Raw genomic sequence first — 20292 nt, 5'->3', positions numbered from 1 at the left:
TTATCCACTTTGGTTTAATTTGTACATAGAGTTTCAGTGCAGCTCATGGTTATTATTATTATTATTATTTGCATAAGGATGGTCAATTGTTGTAGCACCATTTCTAAAATGTCTCATTGATTCGGTATCTATTACTTTACCAGAATGATACTTTTTTATTACTATAACATTATTGAAAGTCTTACAAGCAAGCAGAGGGAACTTTGCAGATGAATTTTCTAAGTGTTATTTTGTTTTGATAATCCTTACATAGTTGATTAGGGCACAAAGGGTCAAGGGCTAGAGGAAAGTAAGACCGTTGTTTCCACATTCTCTCTCTCTCTCTCTCTCTCTCTCTCTCTCTCTCTCTCTTTCTGTATCTGGGGTAAGGACTGAGATAAAGGGAGAAGCTCCACCCAGCCTCCCATCCATCCCAGGGTCCCCGATGTGGGGCATGCTCTGACGGCACTGCTCAAGTGGTTTTGAGAGTTCAACAGTTATGAATTGCTGCTAGTCTAGCTATTCCAAGCATAATGTAGTCTCTCCAGGGGTGCAGCCGGGGTGTTTGGTGCAGTGGTTAAGATGCTGCCAGGAACCCTCACGTCTGAGTTTCAGTGCTGGCACTTCTGATCCTTCTTGGCAGGCAGCAGGGGTGGCTGAAGTACTTGGGTTTCTGCCACCCACACGGCAGGCCGGTTGATTCTGGGCTCGTGGCTTGTGCCTGGCTCAGTTTCAGCTGTTGAAGGCATTTCAGGGAGTGAACCAGCAGATGGGAGATCTCTTTCTGCCTGTTTGACTTGGCTTCTGTCCCTCTGCTTTTTAAATAAATAATTAAACATTTAAAATGTATTTGAGAGCTTCCACCTACTAGTTCACTCCTCAAATTTCTTTCTTAGATATTTACACTAGGTTGTTTCTTCTTTGGTAAATTCTGGTAGCTTGTAATCTTTTTGTTGTTCTGCCTTTCAGATCAACACATCTTTCAGAAAAAAAACCACACGCTGACAGACAAAACCTTTCCTGGACAGAGGTTCCAACTGAGTGGGGCAACAGGTCAGTTAAGAGGCCTCCTGAAAAGGACATCACAGTGAGTTCTCCTAGGAAAGTGGACAGTAGTCAAGCCAAGGAGAGAAGAACCATCCCGGTGGAGTGGGTTGATCAACCCTTAGGGGATATGGCCCACTTGAGAACCTACACAAAGACTGATATGAAAAGCTCAGGGAATAGCAGAAGGGCCAGGCCCACCTGCAGAGGGGGTCATCCCGGGGGTCCTGGAGGCCATTAGCTTTACTCTAAGAGGAGTGGGAAGCTACTGATGGGTTCTGACATGATGAAACGTAAGTTTAAAAATGAGGGGCTGGTGTGTGGGCTCAACTGGCTAATCCTCCACCTCCAAGCGTTGGTATCCCATATGCGTGCTAGTTTATCTCTCTGAGTACCCTGCACCCATGTGGTGGACTTTGTAAGAAGCTCCTGGCTCCTAACAGGTTTAGCAGCAGCTGTGGTGAGCACTTGCAGAGTGAACCAGCAGATGGAAGATCTGTGTTTTCTTCTCTGTATAAACCTGCCTTTCCAATGAAAATAAGTACATCTTTTAAAACAGTGAGTTTGTTTTTTCTTGTACAAACGATAACACGAAGATAATAATAAGCCTGAGATGAGGTCAAGGGAGGCCACCAGGCCCCTTCAGGTCTTGCCCACGGGTTTCTGTCTCCCCATCAACCTTCTTCAGCCAGCGAAGAGCACGGTGGGTTTTCCCTTGGGCGTCCCAGCCCAGCGGGCCCGTCTGCGCAGGCGCCCTGTGCTTCATGAAGGGGCGGGGCCGGGAACTGCGCGACCTTTCCCAGGGCCTGGTGGAGGCGGGGCTGGCCGCTCCGTGGCGTCATTCGGCTGCGCGGCCCGAAGGGCGGGACCCGAGTGCGACGGCGCGACCGGCAGCGCCGGGCTCGCTTGTGGGGAAACGAAAGTGAGGGGAGTGCTGTGGCCGCGACAGGGCCGGGTCCGGCCGGCGGCGACGGCGGCAGCGACAGCGACAGCGTCGGCCTCACCCCCGCCCCGTCTCTTCCGCCCCGTCTCCCCTGAGCGTGAGTGCCGACGCGCGGCCCGGGGGGAGCGAGCGGGCGGGCGCGCGGGCCCAGCGTCTTCTCTCCCCGTTTTGCACCGACCACCGCCTCGGCCCCCAAGCCCAGTCGTGCCTCTCTCTCCCCTCCGCCTTCTCGTGGCTTCTGTCTTCCCTCCTTCCCACCCGCCGGCTCCCGGGAGCTGGAGCTGCGGCTGGCTTGTCTGCGCACACATTTCACACACTCAGTGTTCGTCTTCAAATAAAAGACTAGGAGGTGGGAGCTCAGGGTTCCCGCCGTGGCTAGGGGCGGCGCTGCGAGGCCCAGGGAGAGAGGAGAAGCTGCAGAGTCGGGGGTTGGAAGCTCTTGAATGGGGGAGAGCAGCAGGTGGAAGCAGGCCTCCTGCCTTGCAGTTCACGGTCCAGCACCTGCAGGTCCACTTGGGCACTGGTGAGCCGCGCGGCCTAACTGCTGCCTCAGTCGTTCCCAAGTGCAAACGGGGAAGGTGGGTAGACCCCAGATTCAGATGTGACGGTGTTGCACCTCTGTTCCCACTTTTACAACTGTTTTCTTGCCCCCACCCCAACAGAGCCCTCATTGAATTTCCTGTGTTTCTGTGTTTCTCTCCCCACCCCCCACAACTGACTGCACATCAGACCACCCTTTTTGCATTTGCTATGCTTGGAACCAGGTTGTGTGGTGGGTTTTCCCAGAGCTCAGCTTGTGAGTCTTTTGGGGGTCGAATGCGGTGGAGGGCTCAAGGTAGCCCTGCCCAGCCTGGCTTCCTGTTTTGCTCAGTGTTCGCAGTATATCCTTGCTTGCTTTGCAGTCTCTCTGGAAAGGATGGCAATGAGGGGGACATGGATCCAGATTTTTGTGAGGTTGGGGAATGGGATGGGGTACGTGGCCCCTTTAAACTCCATTACTTTCTTTCCCTGTCTGCGGTGATCCGTGCCAAATCCTGTGCCTTCCTCAGGTGTCTGGCCTGCCTCCCCTGCTGCCCATCTGCTGCCCACCTGCTGGTTTTACTCCAGTAGTGAATTCTTTCTGGACTTTGAGTTCTCCACACCCAATCAGTTAGGAACAAGTTACACTGTATTCACTACTTGTCTTGCTTGTTCTTTAGCTAGATGATTCCTTAAAATGTCAAGGTCTCTTAACCACTTTATTCCATTTCTCCTTTTTTTTTTTCCCCCTTCTCATGCTTTCCTCTGATGTACCCACCCCGGGCCATGGATGGTGGTATCAGAGTGCCTGCCTGTTTCTTTTTGTGGAGCTCGGTTTCTGAATATATTGTTTTTTGGTACCTCAGTCCGATGATAGAGCTATCGCCATTCCAATAGCATGTCTGCTGTTCTCTTTTCTCAGTCCTAAACAAGCCAATGTTTCCACTGATTTGTCTGAATTAAAACTTTTCCAGACTGTTGCATATTTCCAAACAGCATGAACCCCAAACCAGTGGCTTTTAACATATTATGTATCTCTTTAACTGTTCTGGTTAAGATATTAATGGTAATGGATTGTTCACTCAAATGATCCTTACACTTTGGAAATACTGGTTGATATTTTTTTAGTTTCCAGAAGTGAAGTCACTTTTGAAGTGTTTATTGTCATGCATGGCCAGTATTGCATCAAAAGTATAGAATCGCAAATACCTAAGGTATTATTTTTTTATTCCTCTGTGGCCTGTGGAGTTGATCCATGACATTTTTGATACCTGACTCCATTGGGCCTGGGGACCCCAGGTCTGTGGGCACCACGTTTTCAAAGAAAACAGCTGTGCCTGAAAACCCTGGGTTTGACTAGCTTCCCTCCTGCATCTCATTCTGGACAAGAGGCTATCAGGACACTGGCACTGGAGGGTGTTTGGAGCTGCCAAATCTCAGCCCATTGCTGATTTATCCTTCAGAATCCCTTCCCTGAGCCCAGTGGCACTGACTTGGGCAGCTGATCATGTGGTTCTGTTCTTGCAGTCACAATGAAGAGGAGAACGGACCCAGAACGGACCGCCCCCATCAAAAAGCAGAAGAAAAGAGTGGCAGAGCTTGGCCTGAACCTCAGCTCCGCATCCGATGATGATCCTCCTGCCTCCATCAATCATGCAGTGAAAGGTATGCCTGCTTGTGTGGTCTGAGGCCACTGGCCATCAGGTTGGTCAAATCCCGGGTGCTTGGAGAGCCAGATGCAGTCACCTGCCCCTTGGGAAAACAAGGCAGAGTCTAGAGATGTTGACCCCAGACTCTCTGTTCTGCTACTCTCCAGTGAAGAGCGGGAAACTTGTTTAAGTCAAAATGGGAATTTTTCTAGAAGTCACATAGTTCTGTTGCCAGTACTTCAGTAGGTGGCACTCTTTTGCTTGAGCCGAGTGCTGTGTGCTCCTAATAGCCGTGAATGATCTTGGGACTCTTTGTTACAGGAGGGGCCTGTCGCCGCTGCTGTCTGGCCCAGTTCTCAGGTTTTTGCTTGTTGTGTTCTCACTTCTTTTAGCAGTTGTGGTCAGAAACATCAACTGTATTAGAGTATTGTGGTGCTCACAGCATAAATTAAGCTTTAAGATTTCACTGATTGGGCTGAAAGTAGCACTTTTTGTGGACATTCACAGTTCCCACATAGACTGTCTAGGAGCTGGTTTCCAGTGCCAGGCAGTTAGTAAGTAGTAGTTCTGTTTGCATTTATCTTGACTTGCCAGTGGTGTTGGTGTCCCAAGGCTGCTATAACAGACGAACACAAGCTGAGTAGTTCAACCCAACAGACGTGTATTCGTTTTCAGTTTTGGGGGCTAGAAACCTGAAGTGGAGGTTTGAACCTGTGCTCCCTGCACAGGCTCTTGGGAAAGCCTTTTTTACTTGTGGCTTCTGGTGACTTCCCACAGTCCACACACCTTGGCCATTGTGGTGTAATTCTACCTTTTTTGTATGTATATTCAGATTTCTGTCTTAAAAGAATATCAACCATTGGATTAGGGCCCACCCTAATATATTTAAATTTTTTTTTTAAATTTATTTTTATTTGAGATGCAGTGTTAGAAAGATTTTCCATCCACGGATTCACTTCTCAAATAGCCCTATGGGCAGAGCTAAGCCAATCTGGAGTCAGGAGCTAGGAGCTTCTTTAGGTGTCTCACCTGAGTATGGGGGCCCAAGGCTTTGGACCATTGTCCACTGCTTTCTCAGATATTGGCAGGGAATTGGATTGGCAGTGAAGCTGCCAGGACTCAAGCCGGTGCCCATATGGGATACTGGTACTTATGTGAGGCGGAGGCTTAGGCTACTGCGTCACAGTGCTAGTCCCTACCATAATTTGATGTAATCTGCCAAAATTAGGTCACATTTGTAGGGTCTAGATGAACAGGATGTGGGGGGAAAGAGAAACTGTATTAATCCAGAACACCAGCATGCTTGGATTTTGGCTCTTCTGTTGGATCATTGGTAAACTGGAAGGAAATTGGGTAACAGATTGGTGACTGGAAGGGTGTGAAGCATCCTTTGAGGGTGGTAGGAAACACAGTTTACTCACAAGTGGCAGGCTAATTCAAGGGCAGTTACTCATCAGCTGTTACTGAGAAACTTGTCCAGTGAGAAGCTTGACAGGTGGTACAGCTAATGGAGCATGTGGTGCGGCTGTGGTCCAGGCTGGAGAAGACTCATAAATCTGTGTGTGTGGAGATGCGCCTGCCTTTAAAATCATGGTAGATTGCAGGGTAGCTGAGAAAGGGGGTGTCAAATTGGGGAGGTAAGGACGTTACTGGCTGCAGTGGTTTTGCGGCCTATGGAGGAAAAGGGATCTTCCTGCCTGGGCCGTGACCAGCGTGGTGGAGGCAGATGTTTCTTGGGTAGGGCATTGAGAGAGATGGCCTCCAAGGGGAACAGGCAGGGTGTCTGGGGAATCCATGATACTCGGGTACTGGAGGTGTCTGGCTCGAAGTGACTATCCTGGAGGGCATTTGCCTCGAGTAAGGAGAGGACAGCTCTTAGGTAAGGAAAGATAATTGCATATGGTGAAGGATCCTTCAAGGAAACCATTCTGACTTAAATTTTAAGCTTTTAAAAATATGACTGAATTGAGATTTTTTTCCTCCTTCCTCCTTTTACATACAGGTAAGTCCTTTATTTTTATGAAATGGGTTTGACCTTTTCTGGAAGTAGCACCATTTGACTCGGTCAGGATTGACTGTTGCTGTTGTTTACTCAGAATGGAAATCCAGAGGTGGCCGGTCTCTAGCATGCGGCTGGCAAAAGGCCAGTCCCTTTCATTCGCAGAAAAGGAGTCAGGAGGCGAAGGCAAGCCAGCATTGCCAGATCTCCCCTGGTTAACTTAATTTAGGAAGCAGCAGCTCCACATTGACACAGCTAAAGGCCAGAGAATAGTGTCTTCCTCAGCACCATTGCTGTGTGAGTTGGCTCCCCACCCTCCCTCCAGGCCTGCGTGGAGTGTGAATGCTCAGTAACTATTTACTGAGTACCATGGTGAAAAGACAACTGCAGCATCTTTTCCAAGAAGCTTAAAGTGGTTCATCTCTTTCATGCTGCCCATCCTTTGAGTGGTCTGCAGATAATTTCGCTGAATACTCAGTATTTACTTCACTCCTCTTAGACGTGCTGTCTTGTCAGAACTCTGTGTGCCCGCGATGTGTATGCAGAACTTTTGTTCACATGCAGTCTTGAAGCATGGCACTCCCATGTGCTCCACCCAGGTCACCTGGACATGCTGTTCACCTAGGTGATTGAATATGAGACATTTTATTTATTTATTTTCTTATTGGAAAAGACAGATACACTAGGAGAAGGAGATGCAGAGAGAAAGGTCTTCCATTCTCTGGTTCACTCCCCAAGTGGCTGCAACGGCTAGAGCTGCGCTGTTCCGAAGCCAGGAGTTTCTTTCAGGTTTCCCATGTGGGTGCAGGGTCCCAAAGCTTTGGGCCGTCCTCCACTGCTTTCCTAGGCCATAAGCAGGGAGATAGATGGGAAGTGGAGCAGCCAGGAATCGAACTGGTGCCCATATGGGATCCCAGCAGGTGCAAAGTGAGGATTTAGGCCACGCCACCAGGCCCCATTTATATGACTGAAAGCTGCTCTTCAGGAAGACAGAAAAGTAAAAATAGTGATTGCTGTTTGTGTCAGCCCTTTTTCCTTCCTCTGCTACATCAGTGCAGTGACCTGCTAGTAGAACTGTTTGAGCAGTTTATTTTACATAATTCACAAGGTAGCCAGCCACGTTGCCAGGTCAGAGACTGACAAGTGAAGAAGAGCAGGGATGTTGCCACGGCCACTGTTGCTGCTTTTGCAACAGTGAGTGTTTTAAGAAGGGTTTGAAGGCATTTCAGGTGAGAAGTCATTTTGTATTTTCTTTGGAAGTAAGGACAGGCAGATGAGGCCATCTTGTTGGCTTCTTCTCTCAGGTGAGCTGTGGTCTAGACCCTAGCTGCATTTCTTTCTCTGTAGCTGGGCATCTGGATGGGTTCCTGGTCTTCTTGCAGTGATTTGCTGCTTCGCCAGCACCATACACAGAGTGCCTTCCCCGCCACCAGGTTTAATTCTTTCGTAAATAAGCTATTTGCCCTGAAACACCATCGCTTTTCTGTCAGCCCAGATTCATGACCTTAATCAAAAACTTCCTTTATCGGTATCTGTTTAAATTGTTCTAATGAGTTACCATTTGTCTAGCATGAAGGGGAAATTGAGTCTTTAAGTAGAAATAAGTATATTCCATAGACATTGTTAGGCAAGGGGTGATGTTTATTAAAAATCATAATTTATTCTCCTGTGTCTCTGAGCTGCTCGCTTTGGCCGTTAGCAGTTGGCACTGTCCCTACTCGGGTGTTGTCACTGTCATTTTTAATGTTGGCATGTTTGCCCTACTGCTCTATCACAATGTGAAAAATTTTGCCAACACTGGGAAGCCCCTGGTTGCTCTGTAAAGTAAACCTTTTTTCAAAATGCCTAGTGATTTCTCTCAGGTGGAAAAGATGTTGTAAATAAAAATCCTAATCAATGCTTTGGGCTTGCTGATAGGTTTTAGAAGGGGCTCTCCCAAGGAGGTAAATGGGAATGCCATCTAGTTTTGGCAAGTTCTTAGTGAAACTAATGATTTTAATAGACTGACCTTATTGCTCTCAGTAATTTATATCCTCGTTACAAAATTGCCTGCTCAGTGTTTGCCTCATTCTTATCAGTCTCGGAAAGTTAGGCCTCCTCTTTCTGCTGCAGCCACAACAGTCATTTGAAGAGTGACCCCAAAGGCCAGGAGCGAAGGGAAGTAGAGTGCAGCAGAGGCAAGCATAGGGCCTCAATAATGTCAGGCTAAGAACTGGTGCAGATACTCCATGAACGAGGGAGAGCAGTGAGGCTTGTTTGCCTCTCCACCCAGTAAGATCATGTTTTAGTTCCGCTCGCCTTTATTCTTACACACCAGGAAGGACAGGGAACAGTGGCTAACACCTTGGGAAGACGAACAGAGCGGAAGGGTCTTTGTGTCGGAGCCAGGTGCTGCAATTCACCAGAGTCACCACTGATTTACCTAGTGAGTCCCCCACCAAATTTGATTCTTCCTGTCCAAATGCCCAAAGGTGTTGCAGAAACAGAAGATTTCACCCTGTGAGTGGCGGCTGACAGGGACCCTGTGTGCCCAGTAATGATATTCCTGCCATTGCAGGGCTCATGGTTGGGTCTCCCAGCAACTCCCCAGAGCTGGAGCAGGCAGGGCAGCTTGTCCTGTGAGTAGGGTCCTGGCTTTTTAAGGCTTTTCACAGGCAGACTTACAAATGTCTAATTAGCAGGTGAAGAGATAATTTGACATTGTAACTTGTGATTAACCAGGAGCCTAGATTTGGGACTGCCTGAAGGAATGGTAAGCTGTACCCAGGGCACTGCCTAAATGGCCCCGCTTCTCCCTGCACCTTGGGGAGAGGGTTTCGAGTGTGAGTGCGCTTCTGCAGAGCCTCTGTCCTCCATGGGGAGATTATAGGCAAGGGGCTGTGGGTAAATTGTCTTGAGCTGCTTGAAAGACTTTTCCTCTCAAATCTGCTGCTCTCTAAAGATTTCTCTAGAAAGGAACGAACCTATTCCCCAGTCTTGGAATGGTAATTTTATTTCTTTGTGGCCTTATTTCTACCCTATTTTTTAAAAAAACCAACATATTCTTGTTTCTCACAAATGTAGAAAGCACAGAAAAGTGCAAAATGAAAAATAAATATCACCTCACCTCCCAGTTTCCATGGTTACTCATTGTTAATGCTCTGGACCTTTCCCTCTGAGTGGCACTCTGGCACTGTAGCGTGTACTGCGTTGGTCCATGTGCGCAGATCTGCTTATCAGGAGAATTGGACAGCCTCCACAAGGGAAGGGGCAGAGTTCATGCTTCTCACATTGGGACTACTCAGTCACAATTTCTCCTTGCCAGCTGAGAAAGGGCTGATAAGTCACAATTTCTCCTTGCCAGCTGAGAAAGGGCTGATATTTTATACTGACTTTTCACATATTCACCTGCTGTTTCTCTCTCTTGCAGAATGCTTTATCTTTCAGAAATGCATATTTAGGGCTGGTACGTTGGCTTAGTGGCTAAATTCTCTCCTTGCATACAGGCAGGATTTCCTGGCTGCTCTACTTCCCATCCAGCTCCCTGCTTGTAGCCTGGGAAAATAGCAGAGGATGGCTCAAAACCTTGGGAGCCTGCGCTCACGTGGGAGACTCAGAGGAAGCTTCTGGCTTTGGATCAGCTGAGCTCAAGCTGTTGTGGCCACTTGGGGAGTGAGCTGGCAAATGGAAGATCTTTCTGTCTCATTCGCTGCAAATATGCCTTTCTAATAAAAATAAATCTTTTTTTTTAAGATTTATTTATTTTTTTATTACAAAGTGAGATGTGCAGAGAGGAGGAGAGACAGAGAAGAAGATCTTCCGTCCGATGATTCACTCCCCAAGCGGCCGCAACGGGCAGTGCTGTGCCAATCCGAAGCTGGGAACCAGGAACTTCTTCTGGGTTTCCCACATGGGTGCAGGGTCCCAAAGCATTGGGCTGTCCCAATGCAGGGAGCTGGATGGGAAGTGGAGCTGCCGGGACTAGAACCGGTGCCCATATGGGATCCCGGGGCGTTCAAGCAAGGACTTTAGCCACTAGGCCAATAAATCTTAAAAGATGGGCCCGGCTACGTGGCCTAGTGGCTAAAGTCCTTGGTTGAACGCCCCGGGATCCCATATGGGCACCGGTTCTAGTCCCGGCAGCTCCACTTCCCATCCAGCTCCCTGCATTGGGACAGCCCAATGCTTTGGGACCCTGCACCCATGTGGGAAACCCAGAAGAAGTTCCTGGTTCCCAGCTTTGGATTGGCACAGCACTGCCCGTTGCGGCCGCTTGGGGAGTGAATCATCGGACGGAAGATCTTCTTCTCTGTCTCTCCTCCTCTCTGTACATCTCACTTTGTAATAAAATAAATAAATCTTTTTTTAAAAAGTCTTAAAAGACACATATTTAGGAGTAGACATTTGACAAAGATATTAAGACAACACTTGGGATGCCCACATCCTGTATCAGAGTGCTTTTGTTTGAGTCCTGGCTCCACTTCAGTTTCCAGCTTCCTGCTACTAATGCACACCCTCGGGGACAGCAGGTGTAGTTCGAGAGCCTGGGTCCTTGTCACCCAGTGAGAGACCAAGGTGGAGTTCCAGGTTCCTGGTTTCTCCCTAGTCTAGCTCTAGCCGTTGAGGACTTTTGAAGAATAAACTGGTTGAGGAAACTCTCCCTTCTGCACATTCTCCTTGCCCACATACCTCTCTGTTTCTACTTAGTAAACAAAACAAAACAAAAAGATACATATATATATTTTAACCATGTCCAGTCTGTAAAACCTCTAATATTTGTTTAGGTCTAAATTATACACCTTTATGTCCTCACAACTAATAAATATTTGAAATAATAATATACATAACTTGGAAAAAGTGTTTTTAAACATAATTTTTAAAGATTTATTTATTTTTTTTAATTTTTTAATTGGAAGGTCAGATATACAGAGAGGAGGCGGAGAGAGAGAGAGGAAGATCTTCCATCCATTGATTCACTCCCTAAGTGGTTGCAATGGCCGGAGCTGAGCCAATCCAAAGCCATGAGCCAGGAGCCTCTTCTGGGTCTCCCACATAGATGCAGGGTCCCAAGGCTTTGGGCCATCCTTGACTGCTTTCCCAGGCCACAGGCAGGGAGCTGGATGGGAAGTGGGGCTGCTGGGACATAAACTGGCTCCCATATGGGATCCTGGTGCGTTCACGGTGAGGACTTTTAGCTGCTAGGCTACTGTGCCGGGCCCTTTTAGCTGTAATTTAAAAAAAAAAGATTTATTGTTTTGATAGGCAGAATGACAGAGGGCCAGACAGAGATTATCAGTCCACTGAGTAAAGATTTGCTCTCAGAATGGCTGCAACAGCCAGGGATAAGCCAAACTGAAGTCAAGAGCCAGAAATTTCAATTGGATTCCCTCACAGATGTCAGGCATCTGAGAACTTGGGGCATCATCTGCTGTCCCCTGGGTGCATTAGCAGGAAGCTGGATTGGAAGTATGGAGTAGCCAGAGCTTGAACCAGGGACTCTGAATGCTTTGAACGCTCCTGAATGCGACATGGGTGTCCTAAGTGTTGGTTTAACCTGGTGCACTGTGATACCAGCCTCATCACCATCGCCCGGGAATGAAACGTGTTTACTTGTGCACACTCTGGAACTTCTCAAGCCCTGTAGTCAGAGTATACCACCACTGCCATATCCTGTCCTATGTCCCCCCGGTTTGTGACTTACATCATGTTCAGTAGGAAATTATACAACTTATTACCCTAATTTTTGAGATTATTGAGATTTTAGTCTATTTCCAAATTTGGGTTGGTTTGACCGATAAATTCCTCAGGTAAAATTTCATTAGACTGAAGTTGAACTCAGATTTGTGGATTCCTGTATCTGCGTGAGCAAGGAGAAGAGTCAATCAAAGGTTGTGCTGAATGGGACCATCTGACTTTGTGAAGCTGGCAGCCTGCCCCATGACAAGCACTCAGCTGGATTGCTTTGGTGTTCTCTGATAGGAAGGTTCTTAGCAGTGACAATGAGGGCTTAGCTCGTGCTACTGTGCCCTCCTGGAATGTCTAGTTGTATTTCTAATGCTCCCACTTTGTGGTTCTGTCAGAGTGGCTCCCCCTTCTCCATCCATTCTTTCTTTCTTCCCATCCTCTCCTCCCATGTTCTTCTCCCACTTGCCTCCCTTTGTGGGGCTGCACAGTGGATCCAACTTCTTACCTGTGAGTTTAAAAAATTGAAAGTGAAACTAAGAAGACAACCAGATACTGTTAGTCTAATGATGGAATTGGCAAAAATGGAACCAGTCATCAGTATTTAGGAATTGATGTTCAAGTAATAAACAGTGGCAACAGAATTAATACTATATCTCCAGTAAATATACTTTATATTTGACAGTGTACTTTCAAATATACTGTTCAATTGAATTTTTGAACGGCTATGAGGTAGGTATTGCCATCCCACTTTTGTGGAAAAATTAAAAGTGTGGAGAAGGGAAACTTATTTTTGAACTCCTATTGTGACAAGTACTGTTAGAAACTTTCAGAAACTCGTCTAAGATTATACAGCTAGTAAGACTCAGAGAATAGGTTTGACCCCAGGTCATTAATGAACTTCCTGGGTGCAGTGTATGTATTGAACACTAGGGAATAAATGCCGCTTGGATTTCTAGAGGCTATTTTGTGTCATTGACTCACGTAAACATTTTCCTTTTTGTTTTCCAGCATCTGCCACAAGCCTAAGTGAGTCTGACAGTGAGAATGAGGGGAAGCCACGCAGCTCTGACTCTTTCCACGATGTATTTAAAGCAGACTCCCTTGTGGAGGGCACATCCTCTCGCTATTCCATGTACAACAGTGTATCCCAGAAGCTTATGGTACGTCAGCACTTGGGTTGGGATTCTCAGACTGGCCCAGCACAGTGAAAGAAGGACAGTTTGTACAGGAAAGCTTGAGCTTAGGGGTTTCTCAACTTTCCAACTATTGAAATTTATTATCATTATAATTTTAAAGATTTATTTATTTTTATTGGAAAGGCAGATTTACAGAGAGAAGGAAAGAGAGAAGGAGTCTTCTGTTCACTGGTTCATTCCCAAGTGGCTGCAGTGGCTGGAGCTGAACTGAGCTGAGCTGACACGAACCCACGAGTTACTTCCAGGTCTCCCTCGTGGCTTCAGGTTCCCAAGGCTTTGGGCCATCCTGTGCTGCTTTGGATGTCTGCATCCAGTAGTGGAGAGCCTGGGATCAAGGCCCAGCTGTAGCTCCTGATGGTGCAGGTCCTGGGGGGCAGTGGTGGTGACTCAAGCACCTGAGGTCCCTGCCACTTGTGTGGGAGACCTGACTTGAGTGCCAAGCTTCTGGCTGGGCCAGCTCCTCTTGCTCTTTTGGGTGTTTGCAGAGTGAATCAGCAGTTGGGGGAGCATTCAATGTCTTGCGCAGGTTGTAGGGAAATTTAGTTGTTTTCACTGACTTCAGGAATGTCATAGTTGGCTCTTTAACTTCCTGTTCAATTCCATAGAGAATAAGAACAGGCAGTGTTGAGGCTCACATTCTAGTTTGGGGACCGCAAACTTGGGGAAGTTCAAGGTAGAATGACTGGTAACTCTGTCAACCTTTTGGACCTGGGGGAATGACTGGTGGCTACTCTAGGTACTTCTGCAGTTCCTAAATTAGCAATGCTTATTTTAAAGTGAATGCAAACCCTCTTGGGGAGTTAGCTCTTCCAAGTGTTAGAATTTGTTTATTTAGGGAGAGTCTGGGGGGCTCTTATCTTTGGGATATACACATGGATACAGTAATTAGAATTTGTTGTGCTCTTACAGACAATTGTGACATTCAAAAAATGTTTCTGTCTTAGGATTTTATTGGGGCTTCCTCTTCATTTTACATGAAGCACATTTTCAAATAGTCTCTTGATTAAGTGGGCTGATACAGGTCTTCATTGTCCTTACTAAATAAGACAGTTTGACTAAGGGTGAAGTAGAAGGCACTGCTTGAAGTGATTCCATTTTAAATTCCGTTCTCTTTATCAGACAGATTAGATGGAAGGGTAAGTTGTGCAAATGTCCAGTGAGATTCATTAAGTTTTTAAGTTAGAGCTATGAGGTCCCATCTCATTTGTCCAACTTCTGGTTGCCCTAGACTTTCACTTCTAAAATAGACCTGTTACGTGCAGTTGTTTACACTGCTTTCTTTCATTAGGCTAGAAGGCAAACTTTTGGCATATTCATCTGTGTTTCTCAGTGTTTAGCACAGTGTCTGGCATGTGATGGGGGGCTAACTAAATGTCTGTTGAACTGAATTAATGTGCTCCCTGACCTCTCCTTTTCAGGCCAAGATGGGCTTCAAGGAAGGTGAAGGACTGGGTAAATACAGCCAGGGTCGGAAGGACATCGTTGAGGCCTCTAATCAGAAAGGCCGAAGAGGTTTGGGTCTGACACTTCGGGGCTTTGATCAGGAGCTGAATGTGGACTGGCGAGATGAGCCAGAGGTAAGTGGTATGGGGAGGAGAAGAGAGGAAAGCCTTTTGTTCTTTGGATGCATGGCTTTAAGAAGCCACCATGGTAACGAATTAGAAATCTTCAGAGGCAGCATGAGGGTGGTGGCTAGTGGGGTTGAAGTTGGTTTCTTGCATGGAAGGTTTCTGGAGGATGCCTAGAGAGGAGGCTCACCATCTAGTTTCCAAATAAAAGTTTGGCTTTCTGCTCTGGGTTTAGTAGGCTTACCTGTTGGGGACCACTTTATTTGAACCCTGAAGACCAAAGAAGAATCTTTGCATCTCTTTTCATGGCACAGATTAGGCTGATATCTAATTTGGTTATTCTACAAAGGATTTGAAATAGGTATACTAAAAGCATCTAAAAATAACAGGTATTACCTCTGCAGGGAGGAAGTAGTGCGCAAAGTGTGGCCTTAGGCACAGTTACTGTGATTGAGCTTCGGGTGTGGCTCTGAACTGTAGATATTTTATTCGACTCCCTGTGCCCTGGTCCAGGAGGGTGTTCACATGAACTCATGTGAGTTAAAAACCCTAATGAAGTTCAGAGTCAGACTTTGCCAAGCCAGGAGTTGGTGGTGGTTTCCCTGTATTGCCTTACACCTGTGAGCAGGTGAGGTCAGGCGACAGATTAGCAGATGAGCCCGTGTAGAGTAGGAAAATGTTTGCACTTGGTTGCTAGACAACAGCTTTACCCTCAGCAATACCTGGTCCTTTTCTTGTCTTCATTCATGTGAAAGCAAGAACAAGAGTTGTAGCCTTTCAGTGGGTAGAACTTGAATTAACTTAGCTGAACTGTGACATTTGTCCATAAAAAAATGACCATTTATTGTAATTCAGTCTTTCTCTTACAAAAGATGCCTCATAATAAGATTTTGGCTCAGCTGTCAATTGATAGCTACTTTTTTTAAGTTTGATTTTTAAGTTTCATTTATTTATTTTTTAAAGATTTATTTTAATCGCTTCTCGGCCTTTTGGCTAAGACCAAATAAACAATCATTTTATTTTTATTGGAAAGTCAGTCCATTGATTCACTCCCCAAGTGGCTGCAATGGCCAGAGCTGAGCCAATCCAAAGCCAGGAGCCAGGACCTTCTTTCAGGTCTCCCACATGGTTGCAGGGTCCCAAGGTTGTGGCCATGCTCAACTGCTTTTCCAGGCCATAAGCAGGGGACTGGATGGGAAGCAGGGCCACTGGGATTAGAACCTGCGCTAATATGGGATCCTGTGCATGCAAGGCAAGGACTTTAGCTGCTAGGCTGCTTTGCCAGGCCCGGTAGCTACTTTTAAAGCGACGGAGTCTAGGTGCTTGAGGTCACTGTTCACTCCTGGTTCACTGTGGGGAAAGGGCTCAGTGGCCACTGCAGCCACGAATAGAGTGCAAGATCTGACCCTTGGGACAAGATCTTCTCCATGGCAGCTTTCATGTTTAGATTTCCATAGGAAAATGGAGCCTGCCTTTTCTTTTATAGGAGCATCCAAAGTGTATATGAGCTTATTTCCTGGAGTTTAAAAAAATTATAGCCATTATGCTCAACAGTGACATGTTGTCCAGGAGGAGAAGCTGTCATATACTGCCAGATTTGTGAATAAAAAGCTTCAGTAATTTTTCTTTTAACTTTTTTTTTCTGCTGATTATGGTTGGCTTGCCCTTAAGACCTTGTGTTGTGATACCATTTTATGCCTTTCAGAGCATGTAATATTACCTTTAATCACATTGCTTCGATTTGCAATGGTGAGTCTCTTCTCCACACTGGCTTGAGACTCAATCTGTGAAGCTGCCATGCAGGTTAGCCAACTGTTTAGGTTTTATATACCGTGTTTCTCCAGCCCAATAGTATTTAACCCAGACTGCACAGGAGAATTTGTTTTTTTGAAGATTTATTTTTATTAGAAAGTCAGATATACAGAGAGGAGGAGAGACAGAGAGGAAGATCTTCCATCTGCTGATTTACTCCCCAAATGGCTGTAATGGCCAGAGCTGGGTCGACCCAAAGCCAGGAGCCAAGAGCCTCTTCTGGGTCTCCCACACAGGTGCAGCGTCCTTTGGGCCGTCCTCGACTGCTTTCCCAGGCCACAAGCAGGGAGCTGGATTGGAAGTGGGCCCGCTGGGACAGAAACTGGCTCCCATATGTGATCCTGGCACATGCAGGACAAGGACTTTAGCCACTAGGCTACTGTGCCAGGTCCTGCACAGTACAATTCTATAGGGACTTTAGAAAATGTACTTAGGCCCCATCTGTGCCTCAGGGCTACAGAATCATATACTCCAGTGTTGGGAGCTGGGCTTTATTTATTTTTTAAAAGTTGATATGATCCTAATCTGTAGCCAGTTTGGGAACCACTGTTTTAATCTGATAGGCAAAGTAACTGAAAAATGAAGAGAAAGTAGCCATTGGAGAGGCTTGTTTCTGTCCTAATTTCCAGGCTCTGAAGTTGTTTTTTTTTTTTTTTTTTAAGATTTATTTATTTTTATTACAAAGTCAGATATACAGAGAGGAGGAGAGACAGAGAGGAAGATCTTCCATCCGCTGATTCATTCCCCAAGTGAGTGCAACGGCCGGTGCTGTGCCAATCCGAAGCCAGGAGCCAGGAGCCTCTTCTGGGTCTCCCACATAGATGCAGGGTCCCAAGGCTTTGGGCCATTCTCGACTGCTTTCCCAGGCCACAGGCAGGGAGCTGGTTGGGAAATGGAGCTGCCGGGATTAGAACTGGTGACCATATGGGATCCCGGCTGGCGCATGCAAGGCAGGGTGAGGGAGGACTTTAGCTGCTAGGCCACGAAGTTGTCTTGTATATGATACTTTGAAAGGCCTCAGGGTAGACTCCTTGCCATTAAGTCTTCCTGATGTAATTGCCTTTGCATAAAACCTTTGGTATATATGATAACCATCTGATTTCTTCACTGTGTCCCTGATGCTCTGACTTGAAACCCCTTCAGTGAGGGATCTGTCTTCTTTAACTCTGTGTCTGGGCACTTAGCATGTAATAGGCATTTATCAAATAGTGTTGAAACAGATGAGAGAAGCAGAGACTAGGGGAGCTTCTAAGACTTGAAACCAGAATTGGAAGCAGCCTTAAGAAGTTAAATTCCTGGCTGTGGCTTTTCTTGTTTGACCCCTCTGCCTGGCGGACTGGAGCATAGTCCTGAGTCTATGGGTCCTCTAACTTAACTTGCCTCTCTTTTGTTTATAGCCCAGTGCCTGTGAGCAGGTTTCATGGTTTCCAGAATGTACCACCGAAATTCCTGACACTCAGGAAATGAGCAGTTGGATGATTGTGGGAAAGGTAGGATTTCAGGAAAAATGTGCCCTGACTTGCTGACATTCCTAATTTTTCTCTGCCTTGAGTGGTGTATATGTGTGCTTGCATCTTAGAGAACACAAGAAACCTTCAGAAAGGTCATGGAAAATGCGTTTTATAAAGAAGCAGTGCACAGGATTCAAAAATTTTTTGCACTGAAACTAACTTCTGATTCCTTTTTTTTTTTTCATGAACTTTTCAAAGTACTCCCTAGTTCTCAGAATATGGGGGTTTCTGATGATTTCCAAGAACTTTTCGGGGCAAGGGGTGTCCCAGAAGGCAAAGCTGTTTACATAATGATGGTGAAAAGTTGTTTGTGCTTTTCACATACATAGTTACATGGAGTGTCCAGTGGCTTTTTCCAGAGGCAGTGACACATGGTATTGTGACCATTTAAATGCAAGAGCAAAGAGGTGAGTCCAACCTTATATGAAGCCAGGTATTAAAGAAATGTTCAAAGGTGGAAAACAGTACCACTCTTTTGATGGAAAATGAGTAGTTTTCGTAAAAACATGTTCTTTATGTTAATATAGCACAGTCATTTTAAGCTGAATTATGAAATATTTTTAAGTTTTCATTTTAATTTCTTATAATACCTATCAACAACTCTATCAATATATGCACAAAAGATAGATCTTCTTTGTGATGTCACTGTTTGAAAGTGGAAAGCCAGAGACCTTGAGCTTCACTGATTTAGAGGTGTCCTGTTGAGGTTCAGTGAGCTTGACATGCCCCAGGTCCTTCTCAGCCCTTGTTTTCTGTATCACTGCCAGCCTGGTGCCTGGTACCGCGCCCTTGTACTCATAGAGTGAGAAGTTCCCTGGTTGAGGGATGAGGCACTCTGGGCAGATGGCTCCAGTGCCTCTTTCCTGTTTGCTTTTCCCAGCCTCAGCATTTGTGAGTCTTGTATCCATATGGTGTGCTGCTCACAACTCCCCGGGGTCTGCTTCATCTCCCCGCCATCTGGAGGATAGCCAGAGGGATCTAGGATTTTCTCTTTCCCATTCCTCGGGGATTGTTGTTTCTTGGCAAGGTCCCAAAACCCTTCTTACTCTACTCTCATGGAACCCAGCTTTCGCCATTCAGCCCCTAAGTGCAGTCACAGGTAGTCATTATTTACTGTTTTCTTTTCCCTGTAGAGAAAGTTGATGATTGAAGACGAAACGGAGTTTTGTGGGGAAGAGCTGCTTCATAGCGTGTTGCAATGTAAGGTAAGGCCTTGTGGCTGTAGCCAGACTCCTCAGACCTCATGTGAGGTAGTCTTCTGGGGCTTTTCCAGTTCTCTGTTTGCAGAGGATGTGGGGAGGGCTCACTGCAGATCAGACATGTCATTTGTTGCATGTCTCTAAGGTGCCCTTTTTCCTGGTGGCTGTCATGTCCTGTGGTGTCGTGCTGTCCCGTAGTCAGTAGTCAGGAGAGGATTCATTTAACCTCGGTGAGTTGGTTCATTGCATTCTTGTCAGGGACCGGGGTAGGAGAGATTTGAAATCATTCCTTGGCATTGGGAATCAGACCCTGGTTTCTAGAGCTTTTTTGATGCGTGGCCTTGGTCTTTTTGCTACCTTGAGTTTGAGTTTCCTCATCCATAAAATGGTGACAGCATATTTCTCTGGAGGTTTTGAGAGTTGAATGAAATAGTGACGTGAAGTGCCTGGCTAAATGTTTGCTTTTCTTAATACTTTCTGGCTTGATCATGGGCTGGCCTGGAAATACATGGTGCAGGTCCAGTGAGCCAGGGAAACTGAGGAGAAATGGGCTGGAGTAGCATAAAAGCTTCAGCATGGCCTCTCAGAGTTATTTTTGGCAGACATAGTGTTGGAAGTATCCATAAGGTGATGGGAAATCAGATGAAGAAAGGATTTCTTTTCCAGCAAAGGTTTGGGGTTTGGAAGTGGGGAAACGCTGGTCTTAGTCTTATATTTGATCTCTGGTCCCTTGGGGAGTTGCTGCTGGTGTGGAGACAGTTGCTGTGAGGACTAGCCATGTCCAGAGGTGGCTTTGGAGCAACAGATGCTCTTTTCTTTTTTTAATTAAAGATTTGTTTATTTTTCTTGAGAGAGCTTTAGAGAGAAGGGAGAGACAAAGAAATGTTCCCTCCATTGGTTCACTTCCCAAATGGGCAATGGCCAGAGCTGAGCCAGTCTGAAGTTGGGAGCTAGGAGCTTCTGCTGCGTCTCCCATGTGGTTGAGTCATCCTCTGCTGCTTTCCTAGACTATTTGCAGGGAGCTGGAGCAGAAGGTGATCAGCTGGGACTTGAACTGGTGTGTCTGGCATGCTGGCATCACAATGAGAGGATTAGCAAGCTGTGATACCATGCTGGCTCTAGCAGATGCTATTTTCCAACTATTTATCATGTGCCAGGCACCTGCATTTTTTTCCCCCTCAGTTAAGGATCAGATGATAAAGCAGCTTG

The 20292-nt window shown here is 46.3% G+C and overlaps 1 protein-coding gene across 2 annotated transcripts in view; it reads left to right on the top strand.

Annotated features, from left to right (window-relative positions):
• The first annotated feature begins 877 nt into the window (after positions 1-877).
• The window catches only part of CMTR1 (cap methyltransferase 1), a 44862-nt gene continuing 25447 nt past the window's right edge, over positions 878-20292 (top strand). The window contains exons 1-6 of one of the 2 annotated variants that reach the window (XM_004590487.2): positions 878-1032; positions 4013-4150; positions 12806-12957; positions 14412-14570; positions 17771-17863; positions 19018-19089. In XM_004590487.2, coding sequence (XP_004590544.2) covers positions 4018-4150; positions 12806-12957; positions 14412-14570; positions 17771-17863; positions 19018-19089 — 609 coding nt within the window. In that variant the 5' untranslated portion in view covers positions 878-1032; positions 4013-4017. Of the gene's footprint in view, positions 1033-1886; positions 2316-4012; positions 4151-12805; positions 12958-14411; positions 14571-17770; positions 17864-19017; positions 19090-20292 lie in introns of those variants that run through there. The other variant, XM_058663733.1, reaches the window with a different exon arrangement.

The sequence above is a fragment of the Ochotona princeps genome, chromosome 1 (assembly GCF_030435755.1).
Source record: "Ochotona princeps isolate mOchPri1 chromosome 1, mOchPri1.hap1, whole genome shotgun sequence".
NCBI classification, from domain to species: domain Eukaryota; kingdom Metazoa; phylum Chordata; class Mammalia; order Lagomorpha; family Ochotonidae; genus Ochotona; species Ochotona princeps.
This window is presented reverse-complemented; position numbering and strand designations above follow the sequence as displayed.